At 40.7% G+C, this 23,875-nt stretch overlaps 2 protein-coding genes across 3 annotated transcripts in view; both read left to right on the forward strand.

The window, feature by feature from the left end:
- The window catches only part of LOC124073464 (cytosolic phospholipase A2 zeta-like), a 34,806-nt gene extending 32,089 nt beyond the window's left edge, over positions 1-2,717 (forward strand). For both annotated transcript variants that reach the window (XM_046415714.1, XM_046415712.1), the window contains exons 12-14: positions 323-494; positions 2,046-2,231; positions 2,525-2,717. In XM_046415714.1, the coding sequence (XP_046271670.1) occupies positions 323-494; positions 2,046-2,231; positions 2,525-2,568 (402 nt within the window). In that variant the 3' untranslated portion in view covers positions 2,569-2,717. The remainder of the gene's footprint in view (positions 1-322; positions 495-2,045; positions 2,232-2,524) is intronic.
- A 1,872-nt stretch (positions 2,718-4,589) lies between these two features.
- The window catches only part of LOC124073472 (carbonic anhydrase-related protein 10-like), a 70,829-nt gene continuing 51,543 nt past the window's right edge, over positions 4,590-23,875 (forward strand). The window contains exons 1-2 of the mRNA XM_046415731.1: positions 4,590-5,128; positions 9,231-9,305. Of these exons, the coding sequence (XP_046271687.1) occupies positions 5,068-5,128; positions 9,231-9,305 (136 nt within the window). The 5' untranslated portion in view covers positions 4,590-5,067. The remainder of the gene's footprint in view (positions 5,129-9,230; positions 9,306-23,875) is intronic.

Below are 23,875 nucleotides of genomic sequence, written 5' to 3' on the forward strand. Positions count from 1 at the left end.
GTACTCTGTTCTTCCACACACTGGCTGTGGCCATAGACTGTGCAGCTAAAGCAAACTTTCCATAAACCTCCAGCCACATTCTGTGTTGTGGAGGTTTAAACTAAATAAAAGATTGCCTGTCCCCTTCAGTTTCTGCAAACTTCATTTATTCAGTCAGATAAATGAGGAGAATACGTACTTTTAATTAATCTAGCCATTAATTACAACCTATAAACCATGTATTAAAGCATGCTGTTAAAGCATGCATGCCTACCTGCCTATGTCTAACTTGTGACTAACTTGTGAAACCTGAAACAAAGTTCGCTTACTGCTCCCTTCACAGACCCTGACTCTTGCCAGGGACTACGCAGCCGAGGTTAACAAGCCTTTCCCAGAGATAGGCGACATAATCTTGGAGGACAGAGACTGGCCAAAGGACTGCTACGTGTTCGAGGGAAAAGAGAAGGAGCCCACGATCGTTTACATGCCGCTTTTCAACAGACAAAACTGCAAAGGTCTGTTACACCCAAGTTTGTTTTGTGACTTAACTTCTTTGAAAGCAGAACTGCTCGAAAGGAGGGAAAAAAGCATACTTCCCTAAACTGCAGTGAGCCATGATTTTGGGAACAATGATGCTTTGGCAGTTAACCAACTAGTGAACTATAACTTTGATCTGGATTTCAATATAATGTACATTTATATCAATATACCTTTGACATTTACCTTGAAAGATCAGCTGGTAAGTTTGTTTGTATTGACAAAATGATTTCATGTTTTCCATTTCTGGATCTTCATCCACTCACTAGTGCCTGATTATCGGACCAACCGCTAACTTGGTTTACAATGAAAACATTTTGTCGTTTCTGAGTTCCATCTGCATGCAGAAACATGGGACACACTGGAGTTTAATATACCTCCACTGTCTCACACTGGCCACATGTACAAGGAGTTCATCAGACAAAACGTGTATCTATAGCTGGCTTACAAATAACGGACCTTTCCATTGAAAAGAAAAATTCAACACAAGATCTCATCTTTGTACAACCTATTTCTGCAAGACATAACTGAGATTTTGACCATTTTCTCATACGTCTTAATCTCAGTTTCTACAAAAAAGCCTAATCTAAAACAATTCTAATTTGAGATCTTAAAATTCTATGGTTTTCTTTTGTTGCACTGAAATTTATTTGCCTCATCACAGTAGGAGCCAAAATAAGACATGACTGGCTTATAAATGAGCCTACACAAGGTCAGAAATTTGTTTCAGGGACCAAATTTATGTCTTTACTCTGTGCGCTTTATCTGTTCTGAGGTGTCTCTCTTCTATGAAAAAGTGTGAAAACAAGATTTACATAAGAACTTCTCACAAATACCTTCCAAATAAGAGCATTATCTGTAGAGGAGACGCTCTGCTGCCCTTCTATGTGGAGTTTGCATGTTCTCCCTGTGCCTGCGTGGGTTTTCTCCGGGTACTCCGGCTTCCTCCCACAATACCAAAAACATGCACATTAGGTTAACTGGCTACTCTAAATTGCCCCTAGGTGTGAGTGTGAGAGTGTGTGGTTGTCTGTCTTTGTGTGTTGGCCCTGACTGGCGACCAGGCCAGGGTGTACCCCGCCTCTCGCCCGTAGTCAGCTGGGATAGGCTCCAGCTCCCCCGCGACCCTGACAGATAAGCGATATAGAAAATGGATGGATGGATATTTGGCTTACAATATAAGATGCTTGTGTTGCAGAAGTAATTTGGTTTGTTTTGGAGTCAAATTTTTGAAGAGCACTGACAGTTAACTTATCAGTACAAGAATTCATGTTATCAAGTTATTAACATCATTTGCTTTTGCCACAAAGGATCAGTAAACTGGGCGCCATGATCTTACACCAAGAGGGTTCCAGGTTTGAATCTGGGCCCTTCTGTGTCTTTGTGTGTCAGCACTGTGGTTGACTGGTGACCAGTCCAGGGTGAACTCCACCAGTCCAGTCCAGATGTACAATCACTAGTTATAAAAGCCCCTAACACAGTGGCAGCAGGTGACTGGAGCTTGAGCAGGTCCTCACTGTTTCCTACAGATGCAGAGGAGTTCAAATCAAAGATGGAGGAGTTCTCCACCTTCCAGCTTCCCTTCAGCCAAGAGAAGATTGAGTTTTTGTTGGAGATAGCAAAAGCCAACATAAGGAACAACAAGGAAACTCTGCTGAGGGAGATGGACAAGGCTGCTGTCCGCCGACACAAAAGGCTGTCAGCAGGGGGAGGTGGTAAGTGAGGCACAGAGAGAGAATGGAAAAGAATCAGAGATGATCTTGAAGTCATGTCAATGTAGGTCAAAACTGAATCTCACATGTCTTTACAGCATAATCTGTGTGAGCTCACTGTGTCTGAGGAAACCATCTGTGTGAAAGGAGATGAAAATGGGTTTAATAACAAGAGTTTATGTAATATCTGTGTGTCAGTGTGTGTGTGTGTTTTTGAGACACAGAGAAATGTGGATAGCTGAGCAATATATAACTGACTTCTAACACATCCTCCTGTCTTTCCTTGTCCCTTCTAGGAAAGTGCCAGAACTCTGAATCTTGTCTTTTTGGTTTAGTGTGAACTAAAATCTGTGCTTTCATCATGAACATAAGACACAGAGTTCACTGGAAATGGGTGGAAGATCCAGTCACAGGAAACACATAAACAGTCATGTCATATAATCATATTGTATGTCTGACACTATGAATAAATATCTATTACATATGTGACAGTATGTGTCTTTCTGAAGTAAAAACAAACAAAATAAACACTTACGTGGTACATAGTATGTGGACACCCGTTTTTCCCTGGTTTGAGTAAGATTCCTTCTCTTATCCATCCATCCGCTTCCTGTTGCTTATCCGAGGCCAGGATGCTGTGGCAGCAAGCTAAGCAAGGTATTCTAAACCGTCCCTCTCACCTGCAACGTCTTCCAGCTCCTCCTGAGATCCTGAGGAGTTCTCAAGGCAGATGGAAAACATGCAAAGGAAGGCGTCCAGAAGGTGACTGAGCTTTCTAACTTTTCTGTGTTTAGAGATTAGCTTAAATGTAATTTGGTTTTAAACCAAACAACGAACACTGAAATGCAGGAGTTTAAAAAAACAAAACAAAAAACTTCAAACTTTATTTGTCAGTATATTTTTATATACAGTGAAATTCTTCTCTGCATTCAATCACTGATTGAACACACACATGCAACATGCAGTGAAACACACAGGAGCAGTGGGCTGCCATGTCAGGGGGAGCACTTGGTGGGTCAGGTGCCTTGCTCAAGGGCACCTCAGCTGTCACTAATGAAGAGGGAGAGCGTTGGTTAATCACTCCAGCCCCACCCAAATATTTTCCTGCCGTTTTCCTGTGGTGTCTGTACAGTCTGGTGGACATAAGGAATGAACCAGTTTGTAAATACAGCTGGGTGATTGAAGACAATGACCAGCGGCTCTGCAGGTGAAGAGGCAGGAGGAGACAGAAGGTCAGCTCTGCCCTACACATCAACATACAGGAACAAACCAAAATACATAACGGAAAACCACAGGAGAACAACAGGTATAGCAAGGGAACCAGAAAAAACCCGAACATCTTGCATCTGTTCTTTCTCTCTTGCCATCTCACATTTCAAGTTGCTCGTGAGACTGTAAACGATAACCAAGAAAAGGAAGAGGAAGTGTCGGACTGGATATTCATTCCCATTGGCTGAATACCCACTGATTACACACTGCAATTGTGATGTGGAAACTTTAGCAGTGAGAGTGGACTTTTCAGTGAATTTATCATGTGTCCAACAGTGAAGCTTTGGTAATGAAAAATATTTCAACACAAAGAACCAATCTGTAACTAAAATAACCTTCAGAACTTTGGCTTTGTTATCCACTATAGTGAGTATCAGATTACCCAAGTCTTTCCTGGAACTTATGAGGAAGTTACAGATCCGTTAAATGACATTTCAACACATGAAGGTCTCAAATGCTTTCTCAATGCCATTGACAGGAAATACATCCTGGTTCAGCTTAAAGACATTCCAAATTTCTACTTGTAGAATATAAATCCCATCTAGTTGCTAAAACCCCTAAATTCCCATGAATGTTAGTGTATCATTATCCTGCATACCGTATCAGGGTCAGTCTGACTGAATGTATTCTGTACCTTTTGAATGAAGTAGCCCAAAGTTAACACCAGAGGTCGACACAATATCAACATGAGTGAGCTGCAGCGTCTTTAAATGGGTCAGCACGACTGAGCATTCACCAAGGCCGTCTGCATACAGCACAGCTATCCACAGTTGTCATTGTATTTATGAGGATGAGTCAATGCCCTGGGTGATTAGTTTTATCTGTAAGAAAAGCCACATTATCACTGTTGACATTGTTTTCTCTTATAATTTGAATAAAATGACTGAATCAGACAGCGTTTACTTGTGTTGTTGCAGCCTACAACCTTTCATTATTCCAGTCTCTGTGGTTGAATGACTTTGTGACATTTGAAGCACTTTGCTTAGTTTCCCAATCATTTATTAACTTATGAAGTTGTTTCCCCTTGCTGATAGCCTGTGTCTCATCAGATCATAAACTGAACAACTCGCAAGACATGTTTGTTTGTTATTATAATTATTATTATAATTATTTTGCTCTACATCAATACAGTATCACGAATATGTCCTCTCCCTTGCTGGTCCGTGCGCCCTCGGTGCGCTTTGCATTGTCAGTGAAGTTGCCTGATCCGCTGCGGACGAACATCCACCTTCTCCAAAGGAAAGAAGGAGGTGAAGAAAATGCTTCATGAACGGATTTCACAACTGAAATGTCTTCAGGGTGGATAGATACAGCAATAGATCGCGCACTAGATTCAAAAACACTGAAATGTTGCCTGGACGCCAAAGCGAAGCGAAGCTGGATGGTGCTGTGAGGACAGATCTCGTACGAGGCTTCAAACCATCTCTGCGCTCCACGGGGAGAGACGGGCATAATTGGGAGGAAAAAGACGTGGAAAATGTTTAAAGTTAGGCCGTGCCGTATACAAATGCAACCCCGCAAAACGCCGTCCCGCAACAGCTGCAGAAAATGAGCATGAATTGAACGAAGAATGCATGTCGTTTGGGATATAGCTGTGATTTTGCAAACATATATCATCTGCACGTCATCAGGTAAGTCTCAGAAGAAAGAACTAATGTTCTTCAAAACGTTAGAACAACATAGAAGTATAGTTTGGAAATATATATGAATATATAATAAGAAAAATAATGATCCTGTCATTCATAGCAAGTCACAATTAAATGCGTACAGAGGCCAGAGAAATATATATAATTTTTGAAGCCTAATTCTACGTATTTCGGGTAATTGTTTGAATTTTTCCTGCCATCTCATCTATCTGTCCTCATTTCACGTTGTTCATCAAGTGAAATGTGCTGCTTACAGTATTATGTGTCAACAGGCTTTTTGCACAGAGAGACACGGAGGACCACACCAGTCACTGCACACTGGTGACATTAAAAACCACTGAGATGATTGAATTCATGCTACACTTCAAAACACAGTACTTTGATCATGATCCTTCATGCGCACACGTGCGCGCTCGCACACACACACGCAAATCACAGTAGCGGTGGTGCCTTACACATTCACAGGCTGACTAAAACACAGTGTGAATATAAATAGTTGATGAATATCACTGTCAATATGTCATAGTACTCATACAGTTTGGCCGAGGCGACCATCCATTTAGTCAGATGCACACAGTGATTTCCACAGTGGGATGAGTCAAGACTTCCTACTCATCACTGCTGAAGCTTCCAGCCTTAGTTCCTGAACAGAACGCCACAGTTTGGACCACTGACGTTGATATCTTCATATAAATGTGGATATCAAGAGAACAGCTATAATGCCATCTCTTGATAAGTGACAAGTCTATTTCAACAATAGACAAAACAAAACTCATGCAATGCCTTAAATTGGGGTGGAGGGTTGCTTTTATTCATGTGAAGTCACTCAAGTGTAAAGTCATTGAGCCAACCAAGAGTGTGCAGTTGAGGCCAGTGGGAGAAGCAATAATGATGCATGTGCACTGGGAGCCACAAAGCAGAACTTAAGGTCGAAAACTTTCTAACTCATGCGTTTGGTGAACAATTTTCATTCAAGTGACAGGTGGTCATCTTTGGGTCCAGTATTGAGTATCTATAGAATGTCCATACTTCCAAGCTATAGAAAACTTCTTACAAATGTTTTCACAGGCTGCGTACACCTCATGACTAGTAAAACAAACTTTATGTGTAAAATCAGTGGAATGTCTCTATAAATATTATAGGCTATTTTTAAATGCAGCAAGTTGACATACAATCAGCATTTGCAGAAAAAAATGTAATTCATAAGTATTGCTGTCACTAACTGTGGCTCATGTTCCAGTTGCATCAAGTCAGTGCAGACAGGAGCATTCCCATCACCTCTGTTAGCAGCTAGGCTAGCCTAGCTACTTTGAGCAAACAGAGTGACACAGTATGAAATCGTGTTCCCCTGTACAGCTCAGTCCTGATTTATGTCTTCCCGTTCTATCCTGGTTCTATACATTTTGTCGTTACAGTATTGTCCCATTCCATTCCTATCACTTTTACTTCTAGAGTAATTTCTTTCAAGGAAATTATCAGAGTGCAGTGGTTAGCACTGTCACCTCACAGCAAGAGGGTTCCAGGTTCGAATACAGATCTGGGCCCTTCTATGTGGAGTTTGTATGTTCTCCCTGTGCCTGCATGGGTTTTCTCTGGGTACTCTGGCTGCCTCCCACAATCCCAAGAACAAGCTTGTTAGGTTTATTGAATACTTTACGTTGCCCAAGGTGTGAGTATGTGCATGTGTGGTTGTCTGTCTTTGTGTGTCAGCTCTGTGATTGACTGGCGACCAGTCCAGGCTGTAGTCCACCTTTCGCCCATAGTCAGCTGGGATAGGCTCCAGGCCCCCTGATGGATGAGCGGTATAGAAAATGGATGGATGGATGGATGGATGGCAAATTATCAGAGAGCTTCTACTCAAAAACGTTGGGTTCTAATTGAAAAAGACAAATGATTATACATGAGCTTTTGCTACTTTAAACTGATGATGTATGGGTTAGCCTTATAATGGACTGGCAACCTGTCCACAGTGCAATGTGAATTTGAAATACAAACCAAGAGATTGCAAATTATAAGTCTTTGTTAAACTACCAAGTTCTTATACAAGTACACCTGAAATGGTTGATTACGGTAATCAAGACGATTGACAGAAGATGAATTAACACCGATTAATTGTTTCATTCAGTTTTAATGCAAAGCTGCCAAACATTTCATGGTTCCAGCTTGTCAAACATGTGGTTTGCTGCTTTTCCTTTTAAGTATTTTAATTTTTCTTAATAGTTCTGAGCTTCGGATTGTTGGTTGGTATTAAGTTGGTAAAGTGATTTTACAGTGTGGCAGTAGTATTTTAATTTAAAGGATGTGGATATTTCCTCCACCACTGCCTATCCACTGAACTCAGTAGTGATGAACAGTCTTGTTCCTGTCTGGTTCATGTGACCTGGTTCTGTGTTGGTGCAACACAAACTCTACTGTTCAGATGTACCTGTCAGATCCCGGCGGCTCTGTTTTAATTGTGCTGCTGCTGCCAGGCAGGTGGGTTGTATGGCAGCTGAGCTACAGCACAATCAGTGGCAGCCTGAGGCCAGAAACACACAGGACACGAAGTGTGAACTCATGTGTACCACAGGCAGTTGTGCACACCAGTGTCGAGCCACCATAGGGACTTATTCCACATGAACAAATCTCCATTTTGACCTACTTTGAAAGCTTCATCTCAAGTTTATTTAGTTTTTAACCCACAGTAATAATTATACTGACAGTTCACATTTATTTCAAGCAAAACAGCACTGGTATGCTTATTTTGTGCCATAGATTTATGAATACAACATCAACATGCTATAGAACTATAATAATAATTTTTCAGTGGACAGACAAACAGGTTGAGGATGTGTTAGCAGTGGCTGGAGAGGGTTAGCGTAAATAGAGGAGTGCTCCTTCTATTAACTCCAAAGTTGTCATATTTCCATGTTTTTTTCCTAGCTGACTGGTAAGCTAGTTTGGTTCACAGTTGGAAGCAGTGTGAACCTGTCACTGTGAGGACAGGACAAAGGGCCCTGGATAAATTACGCTAGATGATGATGTTCACTATGCTTGCTGCTTGTTAAAAGTAAAATGGCTCACATGTCATTTTTGGCTTATGGCTCACTATTTCCACATGTTATTTACATAAGATGTGACATGCAGGCTTGAAAAATTTGCTGTTGTTTAATAAGAATAAGACAACTTGTTGCAATAAGACAGTTGGAGTTACTAAAATATGATTTTCCATCTGTCCTGTTCTCATGAAGGTGATCTCAGGAATGCCTGCAGGAAATCTGATTATATCTGATGTTTGATCATAGAACCAGTGTCTATCTGGATAAATATGAAATATGATCACAATCCGCCCTTCTGTTCCTGAGTTATGCTGACAGAAGGGCGAATTGTGATCATATTTCATATTTGGCCACATACTGACTTGATGACACTAATTTTGAGTGTCCACCTTAAAACTATGCTGACTGCATAGATCTACTGTGCAGCAGGGGTGAACATGTGTGTGAAGCATCCTTGTTTTACAATTTGTCTCCTTCATGTTGAGAATGAGCTTTATTGGCTAAGCATTTGAACACACACAAGAAATTTGATTGTGTTTGTCTCAGAGAACTTACACACACAGCAGCACAAGATCATTGGATTTCTGATGCTGGTATCTGCTACTTCATCACACATAGTGCAACCATGTATGATGAAGTGCTCTATCAGTCCTCTGTACTCCTTTGTCAAAATAGTCTCTAAGTGAAGACAGCATCTTTCACACTGGAAATTGTTCACTGGAATAATCCATATTAATATAGTGATAACCCCCATTTCACTAAGAACTACATTTCTTACCTTTTTTATTTCCTTTAAAGTCTTTACAACATGTATGAGATTGGACTGGTTGGCGCATTAATACTCTACATTACTGAACGTACATGGTAAAAGTTGTCAGTCATTGTCTGTTTCAGTGTATTTCTTTTTAGCATTCTCTTCCTACTCCTTTATTTCACCATTGCTGTTTATTGGAGGTTCAATGTCAGAATATTCTTCCCAACATGAAAAAAACATGTTAACAAACAGAATAAAACTTGTTTCACGTTTCTCTCTTTGTTTGTCCCTGTAGCTCAGCCTATTACATCCAAGCTTGATGAGAGTTGGTGGGCCTATAAGGACGTTGTCCAGGGAAGCTTTGTTCCAGGTAATAGACCACTACGCATCTCACATACAGCATGTTGTCACAACCAACACATGTTAAAATGTCTGACAGTTCTAAGAAAGATGTGACCAACTACTTGTTTACTAATTGTATTATAAACTTTTTTGTGCTAATATTTAGAATAAATCTGTCTGTGAATCCTTTCAATCCCCTAAATATGGGCTCTGTCCAGAACAAATGAAATGAGTTTATTAGATTCTTAAGCTTTTTTGTATGAGTAATTGATTGTATACTGTGGAGCAGGATTTTTTCAGAAGGGATGACAATCCCTTTTAACAGGTATTATGGATAAAATTCACTCTGGTTGAGTCTGTCCACAGCTGTTGCTATTGGAGGTTCTTGTAAATTACAAGGTGAGCTGCTATGCTCAGTAGATGTTTCAGATCAGTTTGATACACTTCATTTCTTATCGAAATGTTTCAGAAAGTAAAAGTAGATGTTTTCATTCAATGTGTGAAAAAATGCGTGTCAGCTTTTTATCCTATTAATTGAAGCAACAAAGGAGTGAAAATCCAATCTCCACAGCATTTTAAGTCTGCTTGGGTAGAATTTAGACTTGGTCACGCTTGTCCTCTATGTTCTTTCCCTCGCTAAGCAGCCACAGCAGCCACAGCAGCTACGGCAGCTCTAATGTTTTGTTTTTTTCAGAGTGTAGAAAATGAAGCAGCTTTAAGTGTTCGTGTCCTTGTGTCCACACTGGAGAAGTGACAAAATGAAGTATCCTCATACCAAAGAGAATTCATACTTAATATGGCAGATCTTTGAGTGTGGTGCTGATGGATGGTGTTCACCCATAATGCAATGAGCAAAGGAGAGGGAAGAGCTGTAGCCTGGGAACCAGACAAATCTGCCAGGAGTAAATTAATTAGCATGTAGCACTTACTGTCTATAGTCATAGTTCTCTACAGTATAGATTTTGGACATTAGATCTCATTTCCTGATTGTTTCACAATAAAAGCCACCCCTTGGTTTGCTTGTTTGTTTTATTCTTGCATGCGTGTCTTCCTGTGTGTCCCCTCTGTGTGTGAAGGCACTCACTTGTGAAACTTACCACATGTTTATACTAAAGTCATAACTGAATGGGAATATGTGCAATGGGTATTGCTGAAAAAATGGCAACCATAAAAACTGGCAACGGGCATTAATATAATGGAAATCTTGCAGATTATAATTTCATTAAGGATTTATTGGGCATTACTGCTTCCTGAGTTGTTGTTTTTTAACACTTAACTGCATAGGCCCTCAGTAGGCCAATCCCTACAAATTCAATTTTTTTCTTTTTTCCCCAGTATCAGGATGTCAGGATCTAAGTTAGGATGTGGAGGTGGGATGGTGGACGGGTGGGTAGATGTTCATGCAGCAGATCAGAGTATATGTCCAATCACAATCCAGTAAATGTTTGCTGTTTTTTAAACCTTAACCACAAGCTTCCACTTCTCTTATCATACTGTACCATCCACAGACACTGGAGAAAGAAATTGTTTTGATGCAGGGTTGTGTGGAATCATCCAGTACAAACAGCGCGTTGGCATCAGGGCCAGTGAGGAGACTGCAAATTAAAGAATGAATTTGGAGATGATGTAGATGAGGGACACTTTCTACATCTCTACACTCCTATTGGCACATGCAGTTAATTAACTTGAGTCAAAATGATGATGTTGCTGAGACATAGCATCTGCTCTCCAGCTCTGTGGCTCTGCATGTAGAAAAGGACTGGGATCAGCCATTCATAATTACTTTGAAATCAAATGGGTTTCATTTGGGCCCTGCGATTGACTGGCGACCAGTCCAGGGTGTACCCCGCCTCTCGCCCGTAGTCAGCTGGGATAGGCTCCAGCTCCCCCGCGACCCTGACGGATAAGCGGTATAGAAAATGGATGGATGGATGAATGGGTTTTGTTTGGAGGTATATTGTCATTTAAAGGAAAGATTTCAAAATGAAGAAATGCGTGAAAGGTGTGACAGACTTTCTGGGAAATTTGAAACTGACAGCAGGCTCATCACATCAGTGAACGCAGCCTGACTTAGACTACAGCTTTTTTTTTTTTTTACCCTCAGCCTACTATCAAATTACACCTTTTCTCCTTGCTTTGTGTTAGTGCTGTGCCAGCACAGGAGAAATACCTGCTTCAAGCTGGTTTAGAGGAATGAAGTGGGAATACAGTCAGCAAAAAGAAAAGGAAAGAAAAGAAAAGAAAAGAAAAAAAGCTGGATGGTATTCAAAACTCAGGTCACTGATGGCTGTCATCTTGTGCTTCCATTTTCTGTGATCACCTTTGCAGCCGCATGAGGCACACAGGCAATTGGCTGAGATAAGAGGGATAAGGCTGTGGGTGTTTTCAAAAGGACGACAGTCAGAGCAGAGACAGAAATCACTAGTCCCTCTTGAGTGAGAGTACTGTGAGATGACCCAGCAGAGTTTGCAGGGAGGGAGACTGAGCACAAATGATGCAACTTCAGTTCTACTTAGCCATAAATACTGAGGTTTTCAGAGTGATAGATAAAAGCAGGAAGAGAGGAAAAAGTCTGGCAATGCTACTGTGGTTTTCCTGTGAGCTATTACCTTGGCACTGTGAGGTATAAAACTAAATATAACACAAGATACAGTATGCGCCACAGATGCCTTTGGCAGACATGGATAGCTTCATGTATAGTTGGGCCTTTACTTTATTTCAGGGGTTCATTCAGATGCACTGCAAACAATTAAGAATTGGTTGCATTCAGGTCCACTTGGCTGCTCCTGACAACCCCCTTCCTCCAACCCCTAATCATGACAGACATTAATGGATAGAAGATTATTGAAAAACAATTTTGATAGTGAATTGTTTAAAGCTGAGGATGTGTCTGGCCTGTCTCTCTGCGCGGAAGGTTAAGGAAGGTACCATAGAGAAGCTCAGGGAAGTGGCTAAACTCTGGTCTTTATCAGAGATGGGGTGGACATACATTTGAAAAAAAAGTTAGTTCTCATCCTTGAAGCCTTTCTTCTTCAGCAAACTGAAACAAACAGCTTAAAACAGTACAGATAAACCATAAATTTAACCTTTGTGTTGTGTGTTAAATCAGCAGTGCAGCATCAACTTCATCTCCTGTGGTGCGTCATGCCATAATGGGCTCACTAATGTCCACTGGGGTCGGAAGGCCAAGACATCCATTGCTACTTGATAGCTGGTGAGAACCACAGCTGTAGTGGTTGTTTTACAAGGATTCAAAAAAATTTTAAAAAATAAGATTCAAGGTTTTATTGTTGTGTGAAGCAATGAAACAGCAAAGCCATGTAGTAATAACAAAAAATGAAATAGAATATTTAGGGAGGAAGAAAGAATAAAAAGCTCAAAGAATATTAGATTGAATATTTAAAGAACAGTCATTACTTATTTCTGTTGTACAATGAAACAAAACAGATTTAAATAATCAGAGGTTGTCTTGTCTGGAGTTGTATGTGTGGAGAGGGAGGGAGAATTTTTGTTTACCAGCCTTGGTGCTTAGCAGAGGAATAACTGTTCATCAAGAGATGTTCTCCTCACCCAGATAGGATAACCATATACAGATCATGTTAATGTAGGTGTAAACGCAGTCTATTTCAACTGCTGTTCATGAACGTTAATTCCAGATAAACTAAAAGGTAACTTTGTTCTGAGTAAGGTCAAAGAAGAAGCCCAACACTACTGTGATTGATGTTGATTGATTGCTTGATTGATTGCTGTGTTTTCACTTGTCAGACAGAATCAGCATGTTCAACTGCTCAATCTCATTTTCATGTAGTAGCTTATGAGTTCTGAAAAATAATTGGGTTCCCACACCAAACTGCTGTGTTTCTGGCTTCTCATCAAGTCCAGATCTCAACTGACTTTCTGAGTGTGTCACACATGGAGTACAATCTTCCTATGAATCAACTCTGATGGCACAAAAGACGTTGGGGATGAAAACATTAAGTGTCACTGGCTACTGCTCAACAGCGTCGCTTGTTTTGGCCCGGTTTTACATGTTCCATCATTCACCTTTTGTTTGTCTTGTGTAGGTTCCCACACTTCTTCTTCTTTCTCTGTCATTTCTCCTCCTGTCTTTCCATCTTTGTCTGCTGCAGGCTTGAAGGGGCATCAGGTTCATTGTGTAGTTGTATACTTCTTATGTATATTTGATCACATGAGTGCCTGGTTGTCTCCATGTCTCTTTTATCTTCTCCCTCCTTTGCCTTTATTCTCTCTCATATCCTCTGCCCTTTCAGCTCTTCTCACCTTCCTCCGTTCCTCCTTTCCCTCTGCTGTTTGAGGCTCTTCCACTTTTCCTTTGCCTCTTTTATTCTCCTTTTTCTTCAAGCATCTCCTCCTCATCTCTTCCCCAGTCACCCATCCTTCACTCTCTCTTTGTTATCCCTCTCATTTCTCTTCTCTGGCTCTATTCCCTCCAGCTCACTCTTCCTTCCAGCATGAATGGCCTGGAGATGTTGCTATCATTCATTTGAATTTGCTCGCAACCTCAGGCCCATTCGAATCCTCAGAGGAAATCTTGACTGTGCACTGTACTGAGATAGTTCTGATGAGACTGCTTCCTCTGTGAGCATTTATCTGGTCATGTGAAGAACAGACAAAGGTTAGATTTTGTTGGTCACACTATGTCACAGTAACTCATGTCTTTGCCTTCAGCCTATCATGCGAGAAAAGCACCATAATGATCAATGGAACAGAATCAATAGTAATTTACTATAGGCTGTAGGTTAGCATTTAATGACTGTTATAAGGACTGTTTTACAGCATTTTTCAGTTAATCAGAAATTAATCAGATGTCACAGTTGGGGAAGCAATATAATGGATTATTAAAATCAGTAATTAAAAATAGAAAAGCATGTTACAGTAACCACTTTGTGACTATAATTAATGCAACCGCTAAAGCTGTAATAGATGTTTATTTTTTAACATGCTACAGAACAGAATTGGAGCAACAGCTAGCATTCATTCGGAGTGTGTGTGTGTCCACCTGACAAACGTAACCCTCCTAAAGCTTTGTTTTTGGTCCTACCTGCTGAGGGAAATGATTTGGAGTTCAGCTAAATTCTTTTGCTAGCTTTGTCGTGCGGAGTTTTTATTGTTATGAGAGATTTTTCCCTGTATAAAGCTGCCTGTTGGTCTGGGAACTCTGGATTTGTCACTAGAGGCTTTTTTCATGTTACACAGTCATATGTAATGGTAAAAGGACTTATATTTATATAGCACTTCTCCAGTTTACCTACTAGTCAATGGTCTTTAACATGTACCACATTAAGCCATTCACACACACACACACATTTGTGCACTGATGGCATTGTAGTTGCACCAATCAATATAAAACATAGTGTTCACAATCACTCATCATTTACAAGTTAATAACTATTTCACTGATAAGAGCCAGGTACCCTTCCTGCCTGGCAAATGAACGTGTCTGCCACGGGGCAGTCGTGGATCAGCGGTTAGGGTGTCGGACCCGTAACCGGTGGATCGCTGGTTCGATTCCCCGTCCCGGTGTCCATGGCTGAGGTACCCTTGAGCAAGGTACCTAACCCCCACTGCTCCCCGGGCGCTGCACGCGGTCGCCCACTGCCCCGGGTTTGCTGTGTGTATGTGCACGTCACTTGGGTGGGTTAAATGCAGAGAACAAATTTTGTTGGAGTGAGTTCCCTCCAATGACAAAATATGTCACTTCCTTTCTTTTCTTTCCTACAGACTAAAACTTATGGAGTCTTATGAGCTCCTCACCCATCTCTAAGAGAAAGCCCAACCAGGCTACAGAAGAAACTCATTTTGGACAGTTGTATCTGCAGTCTCATTCTTAGTCACTATGCGAAGTCCATGAGAGATGAGGGTTGGCATGTAGATCGACAAGTAAATTAAAAGTTTCACCCTCTGACTCGGCTCCGTATTTACTGCAACAGTTCAGTAAAATGCGGAAAATGCGTACGTTACAGCTGACGCTGCACGAATCCCAACTGCACCAGTCCCAGCCACTTAATACTCAGCTGTAAATAAAGTGCCTTGAGATCCTGTCCATGAATATCACAAACAGGATCAGTGACAAGGGAAAACCCTGTTAATGACCAACACCCACCTGAGACTTCTCACCGAGAATACGGTCCAATATTCCATGGCAAGGATGGCGTCTGCATTACTTCCCCTGGATCTGTGGTTTAACAGTTGGTTGGAGCCTCTTCTCCAGAAGCCTGGAATAAACGTTCCCGGAGAGAATGAACAAGAATAACTCGATAATTGGATCACACTCTCCAGTCCACTCTGTTAAAAACAGTAGCAACCACTTTAGTCACTCCAAAAACACTGTCTCTAACCTCTATGTAACCCTAAAGGATCTTGTCAACCAAGACAGTCCAACAATGTCCAGAGTGTTTAGCATCTCAGTGTGAATCTCATTCACACCAGGTGCCTTGATGGTGAGGAGCTTCTCAACTACTTTAGAGACCCTTTGATGGAGGTACTACATCACCATCTTGATCGATTCATATAGGGTCTGTCAGTTGCTCTAAGTCTGGCCCCTCCCCTTGGACCAACCACAGCTCCCAGGACCACGTTGACATGCAATCCTCTCTATAATTTTTTAATGTCACTTTAATGTCCAAAAAATGTACAGTGGAAGTAAATGAAGTCTTCTTTGATCTGACGTCAGTCTTGTGTAACATAATTTAATTCACAATCCTTGCTTTGAGCCCAGATTAGATAAAATCAAACCTGAATAAGCACTTTTATTACACAACACCAAGTTAAACACTAGTTCAATAAATCCTGTAGAAGTTACTTCCTCCATTGCTTTAATTTACACTCTGGATATTATGTTTGTCCGTGGGTTGTTTTTCAGTTTTGTTCTGCAGCCTTGCAGGTTTTAAGCATTGCAAACTGCACTGCAACAACGCTACAAATTTAGACATTTTTAGCGGCAAACTGGCAAAGCTGGATTCTGAATTCCTCTCAAAGTTTGAGGTTTTTTGCTTTCTTGGTGCAGCAGGCTGAATAAACTGTCAAACTGCCATTCTCTCATCCAGACTTTTCTGCAGTAGGTTGTCTGCCCAGCATTTTCAGAGGTAGCAAAGTCTGTATTGCTTTTGTGAATGTACCAAACTTTGAGAGAGATGTCAAGGCAGAACAAAAATAAATTTATTTCACATGCTGAGTGCAGGAGCAAATGAAGGACCTTTAGATAATGTTTGATTGTGTGATAAATTTAATGTTGTGTCTCTCATTTCAGCTCTGTAGTCCCTCTCTCAGTTGATGTGTCTTGTGAGATTTTCTAGAATTTAAGCTTTTCTGTAACCACCTTTTTATTCTCTTCTTCTCATCACATAGTTCATTGCCATGAATTTTCTTAGCAGGATAAACAAGACACTGTGTTTGCGTGGTTTCGCTCTCACATTGTCAATGTATGTGTTTCTGTACCTGCCTGCATGGGAGCAAGGGTCTGAAAAGATAGGAGGAATAAAAGCAGAAAAAAGAGGGAGAACTGGGTTTGGTGATGAAGAGGAAAAGAGAGAAGCAAGGCTAAAGCTCCTGGGAGCTACTCCTTCCTCCCACCAGATCTCCACACCAGCTCAAGCTGTGTGTTTCTTTATGTGTTTGTGTGTGTGTGTGTCCACTGCTGGCCTTAAAGTTAGGAAGAGGGGAGGATAAAAGAGGGGATGAGGAGGAGAAGGAAAGCTCAGGGGACTGGGCCAGTATACCTTTCAGCTCCCTCCTGCAGCTACAGCAAGAAGATGATTAGAGAAAAAAAAATTATGAAACAACAGAAGGACTGGAAAAATAAAGAGTGTTTTTCCTCTTGTTTGCAGAACCATCTGAATGTACAGGGCCTTCTGTAATTTTGTGTTTCTGGTTATATTTAAAGTTTATTATTTCAGGAATCTTACAGTATGTCTCTCAATAAACCATCTGTACTCTGCTTATTATGTCAGTGCTGCCAGTTTAAATTGCTAGGAAATTGGATGGAAGGATCTCTGGCTGACTTGTTTTAAGACAACAGCAAAGTAAAGTTTAAAATAAGCTTTTATAGCTACATACATGTTATTCTTAAAGTGTGACACTAAAGCCAACAGGTCCCAAGCAAAATGTTATAATCTTCACCTGATGATGATCCCTTTAGAAAACATGGAAATATAGGCCCATCAGCCATGACATTAAGACCACTCACAGGTGAAGTGAATAAATTATTCTGTTACAATGGCACCTGGCAGTGGGTGGGATATATTGGGCAGTCCTTGAAGCTGACGTGTTGGAAGCAGAAAAAATGGGCAAGCGTGAGGATTTGAGCAGCCAAATTGTGATAATTAGACGACTGGGTCTGAGGATTTCCAAAACTGCAGTGGGAAGTTCAGCAGGATAATGTGCCCTGCCACACTGCAAAAAATGGTTCGAGGTGTTGACTTGGCCTCCAAATTATCCGGATCAAAATCCAAATGAGCATCTGTGGGATGTGCTGTCAGATCCATGGAGACTCAACCTCACAACTCACAGGACTTAAAGGATCTGCTACTGGTACCAGACACCACAACATACCTTCAGAGGTCTAGTGGAGTCCATGCCTCGAGGGGTCAGGGCTGTTTTGGAAGAAAATATGATATTTTGGTATGAATTTCAACCATGCTATTGTTTCATATTGTGAAAAGTTAATTGATATGGCTTGAGGCTGATGCATTATTTAGCAGTCGTTCAAGGGTACTTGGGTATAGGTTCTGAGAAGGAAGAAATGAAAGTTGAATTTGAATGTGTCTGCCTCCCCTGTCCTTGCTGTAGTGGATGCTGGGAGATGGCAGAGGGCCCACTTGATAGAAAGGAAAGAAATAAAAAATAGACGCAAAACAGACTGTATCACCCCCGGTGTGTTTGTGGAAGACAAAGCAACTTATATTACTGCCACACCTCTTAGTGTTATTGTGTTATTGGTGTATTGTGAAGATGGGAGCGTATGTCTGTACAGGATGTAATATCATTGCTGTTGTTGCTTAGTGTGTGTAGGATCCTTGCACTGTGTATGTGCGAGTGAGTATGTAAGTGGATATTTCTGTGTCTGTGTGTTTTGGGTATATAATATCACAGCTCAGGGTTGTTATTTGGGAGTGCTGCAGAGTGAGTAAGTAGGACACCAAGTTAGTGATCAGAGGAGCTACTGCCTTGCTCTCTCGCTCCCTCTTTCTCTCTCTCTCTCTTTCACACACACACACACACACACACACACTGCTTTTATCCATATATTTTTCTCTCTTTGTCTTTGTCATTCAGTTTTTCTATTTCTGTCTCTCTTTCTCACTTTTTCTTCTTAAAATCTCTCTCTCTCTCTGTCAGTGCCTCCTGCTATCTCTTTCTCTTGCTCTCTCTCTCTCTCTCTCTCTCTTTCTCTCTCTCTCTCTCTCACACACACACACACACACACAGACAGACATGCACAGACTCCCAGGGCCACAGGAGAGAAAGGAAAGGAGAAAAAAGAGGAAGAAGGAGGAGGAAACGACATTCCTCCCACGCAGCAGAGGAGATATGAGCAATTTTAGATGGGACTAAAGGACAGACAGGAGGAGGGACAATGAGACAGGGTAGAGAAAGAGAGTGATAGAAGAAAAAGAGAGAGAGTTGAGAGTGAGAGTTCGAGGTAAGGGAGCACCTGCAAGAGAGGGAAAGACAAAGGGAGAATGAAGTTATGATACTCAATCTCAATAATCTCTTGATATCATTACACATCCACATTCTCCACGCCTGATGGCCGCCCGCTACATTTCTTGCAATTACTCACTGCGGTAACGACATTACAGCTAATGCTGACGGTGATTATGGCATCGCCGCTATTTGTTCCTATTTAGCTGGTGCGCCGCAGGCTGCTGTAATGGATGGACGAGCGCTCACCGAGACAATGTGTTTGCTGTAGTTAAAAATTCCAATGAATTCATTAGCCTGTAATGTAGAAGAGCTGAGGTGAGATGAGGCACTCGCCAGGTACAATTGCTGATGACTAGATGTGGAAAGAGAGGAAAGCTGTGTTATTGGGTTGTATTTTCATCAAGGTTTTAGGCTTGTAGCTGCAGCTGTAATACACACCTTCTGAACCTTCATTCATTTCACTAACTTAAATGTACAAAGAAACATTATTTGGTTAAGTTGGGGCAGAAAACTATGTGCTTAGGTTTAGGGAAAGAGGTTCTTTTCATATGGGACTAAAATTGTGGTCTTTTGGGTGAAATATGTGTATGAGACCCTTCCCAATTTGTAGTTTACAAAGTGAGAAAACCCCAAAACGGCACTTTCTCGCTTTGTAAGCTATGTTGTGTTGCTCTTATCGTTTGATTGCCATGGATATGTTTGCATTGGAGGTCAATAAGTGCATTTCCATCCAGATATTTTTATGCATATTTGCAATTGAAACATCTGAAAAAATGGAAATATGAAGGAGGAAAGGTTTTTATGCTTGGCTAAGATGGAAAAGTTGGTTTATTAATTAAGAGAAATTGTGACTGAGAGAGATTTAGCAAATGAATGATTAAATGTGCATGAAGGGTCTGAATTTAATGTCTCAGAAGCTTTTGCTGCACTTGATAGACAGAAACTAAAGCAGCAGATGAAAACATCAGACCCGTGTGGACCGGTGAGGAGACTGTAATGTTCCTCACATTAATACAGGACATATCGTCCTCTTGGAAATGCAACAAGACCCTCTCTTTCAAGCAGTCTTGGTCAGGTTGTTTTAGTCCCAACCAGAGTTTGATTGACAGCTTCCAAACCAACCTGAACAAACCAAAGTAAGCACACCAGAGTTAATCTGAGTTGAACTTAACAGGTTAGGTGTAAAAGCTTTTGAAGTGAAATGTTCTGAAGTGAAATTGTCTTACAGCCTGTCATTGCTTTGTTAAATGTTACTCACTGTAGTTATCTACTCCTAAATATGCCTCACATTTGAAAATGTCACTTTGTGGAACATTTGTTTCATGATAATTACGGTGACGATACCGACATGGGAAAAAATTGAAAAAAACGCAATAAAACAGTAAAAAACAAGAGAGACCACTGCTGAAGAAATATATCAAGGTAAACTGTCTATTCTCTTAGTATTTGTTCTCCATCGTAATAACAAAATAAAATCAGCGACAGCATATAGACACCAACACAGATATCAAGATTTTTTATTGTGTCAGCCACACGTGTGCCTGAAGATGTCTGAGTTCTTGCTACCACAATAAGAGCTGAAATTGTCCAGCATGAGACAAAGTTGGGCTTCATATCAGTCACAGAGCTCAGGAAGCTGAAGAAGCAGTGATGGTCCAGTGTCTCATCGCTCCCCTCTGAGACTGCACCTGAAGGGCCGTATCAAATAGTGTCCCACTGCTAATTGCAGATGCTGAGGGAATGGCGAGCCAGTGGTCCACCGGGGGCACCGACAGGAACAGAATTTGAATCACTCTCTGACACTTGAGTGCAGCTCAAAGAGCCTCAGATACCGAGCGGCATGCTGTGCAGTGCCAGCTCATCTGACTGCCACTATACGCACAATTTACAAAGAGAAACAAGGACATATGGAAAGTGGTGACATGGCACCCTCACTTTTCAAAATCTTGTTTGTGTCCTCATTTCCTTTTGTAGTTTTAGTCACCAAAATGATTTTAAACAGAGCCTGAACAGAGTTCTTCTTGTCCAGGTGCCCTAATCCAATGTGTCCAAAGTGTAATGTAGTCCAACATGCTTATACAGGTATATTCATTAAGACTGCCTTCAGTTATGCACTCTCAGCAATCAGCTTTATCTCTTAAAGTTTGATACTGTTGTCTGATACTGCCTGCATCGCTCTCAATACAACTCTTTAGTTAGACTGCAAGAGCCACATACAGCTGAACAATACTGGCGAGTAGCTAAACTATATATGTAAAATCACTGACATGCCCCTTTAATCAATATAGCTCTTTACAAAGGCTTATGTCCCACTCACACGTTATGAGTGACTCAGACCATACTTTTACGCTTCTAATCTATTTTTTGCCATTTTACATGCATAACTGCAGAGAGTGCGTTGGGCTCACCACTGACCCACACTGACAGTGACAGAGGACTGAAGCTGCTGCTGCTCCTCCACTGATATGCTGCTTTCACCATACAGGCCGCTTGAAATTGTCTATTCTTTAGTTATTCTTTCTAATGTAACAAATGAACATCTGAACACGACACAGTAAAGATCAGTGGTTTTATCATTATCAAAATACTGCATTATATTACAGGTAGTAAGGAACATTAACAGTAAAGCTATTTACTTTTTTCAGATTAACATTATTATGAATTAATAAATGTATAAAAGTGAGTAAGTATACATCTTAGTTTTTCCAAATGAACCCTCTGGCTTTTGAAACTAAACCCACAAAAAACACAAAAATAATATAAAAACATCACATTGTTTAAAATAGTTATTTTCACTTTATATGTGCTTTGTTTTGAGGCTGTTTTTACTTCTCACATCTCACATTCGTTTGCTGATAAAATGGCTCTAATGGAGCTCAGCACAAGTGAATTTGTTGCTTTGTTGTGATGTAGGGCAGAGAGGCTCTTCTTCTATCTGCACCCCCCCCTTCCCCTACCCTAACCTCCGTTACATCACACATCTGCTTATTGAAGCTGCTTCATGCTGTAGTGTGATCCGTGTGAGACATATCCGTACAAACAGCAAACTGTATGTGTCCTTGTAGGCACAGGCGGTAAGCTCCATTTAAAGAGATGCTCTGACAGCTACTCACAAAGACAAATATTGTAATATAGAAACCACACTTAGTGAAATATATGCTTATTACCACACTGATATTATTATGCTCTTTCCATATGTGGGGATGCAGAAAAGACAAACGTAAGTCTCAATTGTGCCATATGGATCATCTAATCACAAGCCAATTGAACTGAACTGTTTTTGTATTGTACATAAACTGTTTGGGAATGAAAAAATGTCAAAGAAATAAAAAAAAAAAATGGCTGCTTAGGTTTAGGTACAAAAACTCTTGTTTGGGATTAGGAAATGATCAGGATTTTATAAAAGCTCAGTTGCAAAATGTCCTAATTTTTGCTAAAATGACCCTTTGTTGGTGTTTGAAGTGGTCTGGCTAACCCCTCCACCCATTGATAAGATAGTCAGCTCATGTATATTTGATTAGTCTCATTCTGTAGTTGTCATAATGTTTTATTATTTCATGTCATATGGCTTTACATCATGAGGTAGTTTTTCATACTGTTTTTATTGCCTTCCCTTTGTGTTTTGACATATTATGTGATGGACAATAACTTGCTAAACTACAACATACAGAGTATTATAAAATATTTCAAACACTGAGTGATCATGCTGGAGGGTTTTACGTCTCACGGACTCTTTAAATATGATATATAATATACCTTTTGTCATCGTAGCTTCAGTCAAAGTCACAGAGACAGAAATAAAGAGAGGAATGTATGCTGTAGGAAAGACACACACACACACACACACACACACACACACACACACACACACACGGCAGATGGTGGTAAATCCCCTACGATGATGACTGAAGGAATGTCGAGACCCTGGAATATCATCTCTTGTCCAAGCAGTGATACTCTTTTTGCAACTCAGCTGATCTCAGACTGGCTACATGTTCATGAGCCCTACTGTATATGACGTAAGCTAAGAATCCAGTACTGGACTTCTTTCTCTCTTGTCCACTGCATGCTGGGAGGGGCGCCAGCCTCTATCAGGGTCCCAACAGTATAAGTGGTTTGGAAAAAGGATAATTGGCTGGATTAGCTGGCTATCTGTACATGGTTTGAATAGCTTCAAAAGCCACTGCACCTGAAACAACGCACGCATAGGCAGATATTTCTACGACAAAATTAATGTGAACCTTTGTAATATTGACGGTTGACATCTCAACAAGGATCTGATCAATTTCCATGACAGATGAACAGTAATTACTTTGTTCATCATTTTTTTCCTCTGGCGTGATTCTCTTACACAGTAAAATGTTCAACATCTATTAAAACATTTGGTGCAGCCATGTAACACAATGTTTCTTAATGATCTCCTGACTTTTCCGATAATTTGTACAGACATTAACAGCTTTAGAACGCTGCTGTTTGCCCTCTGGATTCCAACCTCACAGAGCCACTAGCATGGCTGCAGACTCTTGTTTACTAAGCCTCACAAGCTGCAAATGACCCTCATGGGGGCAAAAAAATTGCCTCACTGCAGTTTTTCAAGTTAGTGTGGTATTTACTAAGACTATATTTGTAAATGAGTCCAGCAACAAATGCTGCTAACTAAGGTGTAATGTTGGGCCATTTTAATATGTGTTGTATGTGTCTGAGAGTCAGTGTTTTCTGCTGCTGAACTTGAAATGCCGGTTGAGAGAAGAAGTTTATTGTGATGAAAGTGTGTATTCATCCTGCAGAAGGAAGGAAAGAGCATAAATTAGCCAAATATGATCAGCTCAACAAAAATCAGTGATTAAGTTATAAAATCAGCGTAGGAGAACTGTGGTAAACCTTTGAACCTGTTCAACTAGATTACTGCTGTAAAAAGATTAAAAATAATAC

This window comes from Scatophagus argus, chromosome 16 (assembly GCF_020382885.2).
Source record: "Scatophagus argus isolate fScaArg1 chromosome 16, fScaArg1.pri, whole genome shotgun sequence".
Taxonomy (NCBI): Eukaryota; Metazoa; Chordata; class Actinopteri; family Scatophagidae; genus Scatophagus; species Scatophagus argus.